The following is an 8289-nucleotide window of genomic DNA, read 5'->3' as shown; positions in this document are numbered from 1 at the left end:
AAAAAGAAAAAAGCCGGAAGTGGCGCTGTGGCTCAAGTGGTAGAGCGCTAGCCTTGAGCTGAAGAGCTGAGGAACAGCGCCCAGGCCCAGAGTTCAGGCCCCACGACCAGACCAAAAAAAAAAAAAAAGAAGAAGAATATTCCAGATGTCAGAAAATGACCTCTACTCTGGGAGGCTGTAATAAATAGGTATAGGGACGTTTTGGGGATAGGAAAAAAAAATGTGTAGCTTTGGAGAACCTTCTTGAGGTTGTAACCACATGCTACAAGAAAATAGTAACTGATGGGGCTGGGAAGGTGGCTCTGTGGTAGAGTGCTTGCCTTGCATGTATGAGGCCCTGGGTTCAATTCCTCAGCACCACATAAGCAGAAAAAGTTGGAAGTGGTGCTGTGGCTCAAGTGGTAGAACACTAACTAGCCTTGAGTTGAAGAGCTGAGGGACAGCGCCCAGGCCCAGAGTTCAGGCCCCATGACCAGCAAAAGAAAGAAAAAGAGAAAAGAAAATACTAACTGAGTGCCGGTAACTCATGCCTGTAATCTTAGAAATGCAGGGGACTGAAAACTGAGGATCTCTGCTCAAAACCAGCCTGGGCCAAAATGTTTGTGAGACTCTTATCCCTAGTTAACCAGCAAAAAGCTGAACATGGAGCTGTGGCTCAAGAGATAGGGGCAAGCCTGTGAAGCCTTTGAGTGAAAAAGCTAAGAGATGGGGCCTAATAGCGTAGGCCCTGCATTTAAGCACCAGTACTAGCATGTGTGCATGCGCGCACGCACGCAAGCACGCACCCCCCCTCACAAACACACACATGCACACACAGGTTATAGTTCCTATCTTGTACAGCTGTGTGAGGATTAGCGATAATATATGTAAAGCACTAGGCTCATAATTGGCAGTAACTAGTAAAAATGGGTAGTTTCGCTCTTCATTCCCCAGAAACATTATTTTTAGTATCTTGTGTCTGGTGGCCTACAGCCTCTGACTTACCTAGGAGCTTAGGTGAGCTTTCCAAATCCTGTTTTTGTGTGTGTGTGTGTGTGTGTGTGTTTCTTTTTTTCATCCCCCACTTTGCTTGGTGCCTTCCAGCTGGACACAGATTCACTTCTAAAATATGCAGATGGAATCTATGGTAACCATAGAGACAGGGCAGGTGACAAGAAGAGCCAGAGACAGTATGAGATACCAATAGGGACAGTACAGGAACAGAGAAGACAGAAGGAGTGATTCGGACACGGACCTTCAAGCAAGACAGAAGATGAAAAGACAGAAGATAGAAAATGAGTTTCCACAACAAAGAAGACTAAAGAAGCCAAGCATGGGGGTACATGCCTAGAATCCCAGCACTGAGGAGAGGGAGGCAGCGGGATCATGAGGTGGAGTGCTGCCTGGGCTATAGGGCTGGGCCTTGTTTGTATGTATGTATGTATGTATGTATGCATTTATTCATTGTCCCTTGTGGGCCCTGAACTCTGGGCCTAGGCGCTGTCCCTCAGCTCTTCAGCTCAAGGCTAGAGCTTTACCACTGGAGTCACAGTGCCACTTCCAGCTTTTTCTGCTTATATGGTGCAGAGGAATCGAACCCAGGGCCTCATGCATGCAAGGCAAGCACTCTACCACTGAGCCACCTTCCCAGCCTGTAGGGACTGTTTTAGTTTTGTTACTGTTGTTGGTCATGGGGCCTGAACTCTGGGCCTGGAGCTGTCCTCAGCTCTTCATCTCAAGGCTAGCATTTTACCACTTGAGCTACAGTGCCACTTCTGGCTTTTTCTGCTTATGTGGTACTGAGGAATCGAACCCAGGACCTCATTCCTGCAAGACAAGCATTCTACCACTGAGCCACCTTCCCAGTCCATTTATTTATTTATTTATTTATTTGTCATGGGGCTTAAACTCTGGGCCTGGGCACTGTCTCTCAGCTCTTCAGCTCAAGGCTCTAGCGCTCTCCTATTTGAGCCACTGAACCACTTCCAGTTTTTTGGGTGGTTTATTGGAGATAAGTGTCTCATGGACTTTCCTGGCCTGGGCTGGCTTTGAACCACGATCCTCAGATCTCAGCCTCCTGAGTAGCTAGGATTACAGGTGTGAGCCATGGGCGTCTGGTTTAGGCCCTGTATTTATAAAGAAAAAGAATTAAAAAGGATGAAGAGAGATGAAATGAGAAAGAGTATATTATAAGGTTTGCTCATCTCTCTGCAGCTCTCCTAGCTCCTCCCTTCAGAAATAAGAGAAACTGCTGGAAATGTCCTTAGCCCTATCTAGAAAAATGCTCCTAGAAGTTGGGCACCAGTGGTTTACACCTGTAATCCTAACTACTCAGTAGGCTGAGATCTGAGGATCCTGGTCGGTGAGACTCATCTCCAGAAAACTGGAAGTGGGCTTGTGTAAAAAAGTGGGCTTGAGTAAAAAAAAAACAATTCAGGGACAGTGCTCAGGCCCTGGGTCTAAGGTCCACGACCTAACTCCTCCCATCACCCTCCCCCCAAAAAATGCTCCCAGGATATCTACCTTCCTCACTCTTACCTAACAGGTTCAAATATGGGATCTCAGATCCAAGTTTCTCTGTGCTGTATGTTTGTTTTGGGAGAGGCAGGAGTGGAGATGTATGGCTTTATCTGCTTCCACACTGGCTTGTGCTTTCCCTGACAGCTAGTATTTTATTTTGTGCCAGTCTTGGGGCTTGAACTCACTTTAGCACTCGAGTCACAGCTCCATTTCCGACTCCCCCCGCACCCCACCCCGCCTGGTTAATTGGAGATGAGGCTCACAGACTTTTCTACTCAGGCTGGCTTCGAACCTGGATGCTCCTATCTCAACCTCTTGAGCAATGAGGAGTGAGCCACCAGCTCCCAGCTCCCTGACATTTCAACCAGCAGCCGCATCATCTCCTGCTTCTCCCTGCCCAACGTGGACGCCGAAGTGGATCCAACCTTCTCCGGACGCCCCTCTCTACGTAGCGAGCCATCTGCCGGGCGTGGCAGCCGGGTCTGGCTACCGGGACTCGTAAACACGGCGAGTGCTGGTCATGGGCTTCAGGAGCCAGGCGGAGCCCCCGCTGGTCCCCGGATGGGTCTCCTAGGAGCCTGCTTAGCTTTGATGGCGCTGCCGAAGGAGGTAGGTTAGGAAAGGGAAGTCGGGGTTTAAGCGCCTGGGTTTTTTAGGGTTTATGTGTGCACAGTTTGGTGCGGACGCCCCCACCCCGCAGAGCCTGGACTATAAATAGCAACGCGAAGCTCCGCCTCCCCCCCCCCCCCCCCCCCCCGCGCTTCTCTCCTCCGGAGCCGGCGCGGTGCCCAGGGCGCACCGGGAGGAGGAACCGGGATCCAGTACCGGGGCGCAGACACTGACACCAAGGGAATCTGGGTGCGCCCCCCACACCCCACACCCCCGACACGCCATGTGGGTCTCCAGGCATCCGACTCCTCCGCCCCGGCGGCTCCTCGGCCCGGGGCTCAATTCTGGGCAGCCAGAGATCCTGCGGATATTCAGGTATCTATTTGGGCTGACAGTCTGGGGGGGATGGGGGGGGCTGGGGTGGGGAGGATGGGGATCAAAGCAGAGAATATCGCAGGGGGGGCAGATGAATCCCCCAATTCTTCCTCCGCTCCCTGGCAGGTTCCCCCAATGCGATCTGCTTCCTCCCCCCCACCCCGCCCCCGTACTCAATATTGGGGGTTGTGGCAATCTAAATGAGGTTAGGAATGAAAAAAAAAAAAAAAACCGTGTGACTGACGCGAAGAACGGTGCATGTGGGTGGGTGGCATCCAGGTCCCTGGAGAAAGGGGGAGGTGGGGGAGGTCTGAGGAGCCGTGGGGTGGGGGGGTCGCGGGTCCCTGCGCGTGCAGGTCCGCCTGGGCAGGCGCGTTCCCTGCCCACCGCCTCGGGCGTGCGCTGCGGGGGGGAGGGAGGGAAGGGGCAGCTCACAGGCAGGGGTTCGAGGAAGGGCTGTGTGCTGTTGGAGACCTTCCCCCTGCCACACGCCGGGCGCCTCCAGGCGTGCCTCAGTTTCCCCTGCTGCGTCTGTTCCTATGATCCCTCTCTCTCTCTCTCTCACTCTTTCTCTTGCAGGGATAGGCTTTCCCACTGAGACCTCAGGCCGGTGCCAGCCACCCCCCCCCCACCGACCTTCCTCTCGCGGTCCCCGGCGGATCCCCCCGCGGTGCTCCCGGCCCCAGCCGCAGCCATGCTGCATACCGAGGGCCACGCTCTTCTCCGGGCCGTGGGTCAGGGTAAACTGCGCCTGGCCCGCTTGCTTCTGGAGGGAGGCGCCTACGTGAACGAGGGGGATGCCCAGGGCGAGACCGCGCTCATGGCGGCCTGCCGGGCCCGCTACGACGACCCCCAGAACAAGGCGCGGATGGTCCGCTACCTCCTAGAGCAAGGCGCCGACCCCAACATCGCCGACCGCTTGGGGCGCACGGCGCTCATGCACGCCTGCGCCGGGGGCGGCGGCGCCGCGGTGGCCGCGCTGCTGCTGGCCCACGGCGCCGACCCCTCGGTCCGCGATCACGCGGGGGCCTCGGCGCTGGTGCACGCCCTCGACCGAGGGGATCGCGAGACCCTCGCCACGCTGCTGGACGCCTGCAAGGCCAAGGGCACGGAGGTCATCATTATCACGACCGACACATCGCCCTCGGGCACCAAGAAGACGCGGCAGTATCTCAACTCGCCGCCGTCGCCGGGGGTGGAGGACCCCGCACCCGCACCCCGGAGTCCGGGGGTCTGCACGTCGCCCTCGGAGATCCAGCTGCAGACGGCCGCCGGAGGCGGAGGCGGAGGAGGGAGAGTGGGACTGTTATCCCCTCGAGCTCAGGAAGAAGAGGAGAAGCGGGACATCTTTGAATTCCCGCTGCCCAAGCCCCCGGACGACCCTTCCCCTTCGGAGCCGCTCCCCAAGCCGCCTCGACACCCCCCCAAGCCGCTCAAGAGGCTCAACTCGGAGCCCTGGGGGCTCGTGGCGCCCCCCCAGCCGGTCCCCCCGGCCGAGGGCAGGCCGGGGGCAGAGCGCCTGGCGGCCGAATTCAACGGCCTGACGGTGGCCGGACGCCCGCGCCTCTCGCGGCGGCACAGCACCGAGGGCCCCGAGGATCCTCCCCCGTGGGCGGAGAGAGTGGCGGGCGGGGGTCCGCTGTCGCGCAGGAACACCGCCCCCGAGGCTCCGGAGGCCCCAGCCGGGTGGAGGCAGAAACTGAGCCGCCTGGAGCCGGTGGAGCCGGACGGCCCCGGGCACCTTGGCTCCGATTCGCCGGAGCCCGGCCGCCCGGCCCTGGAGCGCCGCCGCTACAGCGCCTCCCCGCTGACCCTGCCGCCCGCGGGCTCGGTCTCCTCGCCGCGCCAGTCCCAGGAAAGTCTGCCCGGGGCGGTGTCGCCCCTGAGCGGAAGGAGGCGGAGTCCCGGGCTGCTGGAGCGGAGGGGCTCGGGGACGTTGCTCCTGGACCACATCTCGCAAACCCGGCCGGGTTTCCTGCCCCCCCTCAACGTCAGCCCCCACCCTCCCATCCCCGACATTCGTCCCCAGCCCGGAGGTCGTGCGCCTTCCCTGCCCGCCCCTCCTCCTCCTCATGCCGGGGCGCCAGGCTCGCCCAGGACCAAGCGCAAGTTGGTGAGACGCCATTCCATGCAGACGGAGCAAATTCGCCTGTTGGGGGGCTTCCAGAGTCTCGGGGGGCCTGGGGAGCCGGGGCGCTGAGCGACTGGCAGGAGCCTACAGGACCTGGACCTCCTTGGGGGCAGGTGGGAGGAGCGCCAGCTCCAACCGCGGACCTGGGGACCGATTGCATGTGTTCATGGCACCGTGCGCGCGTATACACACACACACACACACACACACACACACACACAAAGGGCAAACTTGTCCACACAAGCACGGTAGATTTTTCTTTTGTGTGTGTGCCGGTACTGGGGCTTGAATTTAGGGGCCTGGGCGCTATCCTTTAGTTTCTTGCGCTCAAGGCTGCCTCTCTACTACTACTCGAGCCACAACTCCACTCCCTGCTTTTGGGTGGTTCATTGGAGATTTAAAAAAAAAAAAAAGTCTTAACAGATAGTTCCTGCGCTGGCAGGCTTCCAACCGGGATCCTGAGATCTCAGCCTCCTGAGTAGCCAGGACAGCACAGGAGATTTTTGAGTAAGGAAAGATAAGCATTCCATTTTACTGGGTATAAAAGACGTGAGCATTCACGTCCTGGTCATTTCACATGTACGTGGGATTACTTGTGTACCCACAGACACAGCAGAGCAGTAAACACAAGACCACTTCTGCTAGGGTCCCAGACTCAGAAGCAGGAGAGAGACCCTCTAAAGAGGAGGTGTCCACTATCTTTGCTCCCCTGCAGAAGCCAACCCTTGCTTTCCATGTGTCCCCCGCAATCCAGCCTATCATGATTCGGCACACTCGACTCCCTCTTCATGAAAAACTCACCCCATTGGGCAGGCCTTGCTTCTTTCTCCAGGCCTGTTTCCCTGTTCACACCCTGCTTACACCTGCAACCCACTTGTTCAGGATGTCTTCTTCAACTCCTAGCCTCATTTGTGCTGCTGCTCCTTCCTGCTCTCAACTTAATTTCTCAACTTCCTGATTTTTATTCCCACCTGGTTCCACTAAACACTACAACAGGTTGTCTTGTGTTCTCAGGAGGTGGATCATGGGCTTTAAGCTGCTCTTCAGAGCTAAATGAACACCTCCATGGGGAGAAGCGAGGAGGAAATCTAAATCACTCCTCTCTCCACGTGACGTGTCAAATAAATGTGTTCAGAAGTCTTTGTTTGGTCACTTCTGCTTGGAGGCGTAGGATGAGGGGAAAGAGGGCTGGGGAGTGAGGGTCATACTAGGATACCCCTATAATGATCCATGGGAATGTGTGTGTGTGTGTTCATGCCAGTCCTGGGCTTTGGACTCATGGCCTGGATGCTTTCCCTAAGCTTTTTTGCTCAAAGCTGGCACTCTATTACATGAGTCACATCTCTACTTCTGGCTTTTTTGGTGGTTAATTGGACATAGGGGTCTCATGGTCTTTCCTGTCCCAACTGGCTTTGAACCATGATCCACAGACCTCAGATTATAGTTGTGATCCACCAGCACCCAGACAGAAGAATTCTTTTTTTTCTTCCAGTTATGGGGCTTGCACTTAGGGCTTGGGCGCCATCCCTGAGCTTTTTTGGCTCAAGGATAGTACTCTACTACTTTTTTTTTTCTGGTTGTGGGGCCTGAACTCTGGGCCTGGGCACTGTCCCTCAGCTCTTCAGCTCAAGGCTAGGGCTCTACCACTTGAGCCACAGCACCACTTCTGGCTTCTTCTGCTTATGTGGTGCTGAGGAATCGAACCCAAGGCCTGATGCATGTAAGACATTTACTAGGCCTCATTTCCTCCAGCCCCCTTTATGTCCACCCTTAAATTCTTTACAACCCCTTAAACAAGTCTCTCCCTTCACCATCAGCAGATATCTCAGAAGATTAGCGGTTCTACTTTCAAACTTCTGATTTCTTGACCACTCACAAGTTTGTTTTTTGTTGTTTCTGTTTTTTTTTTTAAATTGTGTGCTAGTACAGGAGCTTGAACTCAGGTCCTACAGCTTGCTCAGCTGATATCCTACCATTTGCAGCATGCCTCCACTCTAACTTTTTACTGGGTCTTCTAAGGATCCATGATGATTTTTCTCCCCGTGCTGGCTCAAAACCACAACCCTTCCGATCTGAATCTCCTGAGGAGCTAGAATTACAGATGTGAACCACCAGCCAGCTTTGTTATCGTAATTATTAAATAGCACAACGCACTAAAGCCCATTGCATGTATGCTCACTTCAAGTCAGCCTCTTCCCTTGCTCCACCGCCGTTGATATGTGATCTTGGACAAGTCACACCGCTTCTTTCTCATCCACGATCATAAAATGAAGCGGTCGGGCCCGTGATCTCAAGGATCACTCTGCCCACGGTCCTCAGCCTTTCATCCAGGCCTATTTTTCCGTTCAAGCCCCGCCCCCCCGGGGGTCTGGCCAGATTTCTAGTGTTCTCCACAGGATCCCTAGGATTCTTAAGAGGCGAACGCTTTTTTCCTTCGCAATTGGTTCTCAGAATCTCCACCTTCGTCCGTTATTTGCCTACGGCGGCGAGGAAGCCCGCCCCTCCCCGCGCTCTCGCTGGTGATTGGGTCCGGGACCCGGCTCGGCCACGCCCCCGCGTGACTGATAGCTGGCTCCCGACCCCGCCCTCCGTCCCGGGGTGCTCCCGACGCGGTGGCGCGGACCGTTACTTGGCCGGCGGGGCTGGCGGCTCGGGGGGCCTCCGGACCGCGCCCG

At 56.0% G+C, this 8289-nt stretch overlaps 1 protein-coding gene across 1 annotated transcript; it reads left to right on the top strand.

Moving 5' to 3' along the window:
- The first annotated feature begins 4177 nt into the window (after nt 1–4177).
- Ankrd34a (ankyrin repeat domain 34A) lies at nt 4178–5683 on the top strand. Its single transcript, XM_013018289.1, has one exon. The coding sequence runs from the start codon at nt 4178–4180 to the stop codon at nt 5681–5683; it is 1506 nt and encodes a 501-aa protein (XP_012873743.1).
- The last annotated feature ends 2606 nt before the right edge of the window (nt 5684–8289 follow it).

This window comes from Dipodomys ordii, unplaced genomic scaffold (assembly GCF_000151885.1).
Source record: "Dipodomys ordii isolate 6190 unplaced genomic scaffold, Dord_2.0 Scaffold39, whole genome shotgun sequence".
Classification (NCBI taxonomy): domain Eukaryota; kingdom Metazoa; phylum Chordata; class Mammalia; order Rodentia; family Heteromyidae; genus Dipodomys; species Dipodomys ordii.
Note: the sequence above shows the minus strand (reverse complement) of the source record. Positions and strands in the feature narration are given on the sequence as shown.

What these genes read in the sequence shown, in the direction of transcription:
- Ankrd34a (XM_013018289.1), top strand. Translation starts at nt 4,178, where the DNA reads ATGCTGCATACCGAGGGCCACGCTCTTCTCCGGGCCGTGGGTCAGGGT.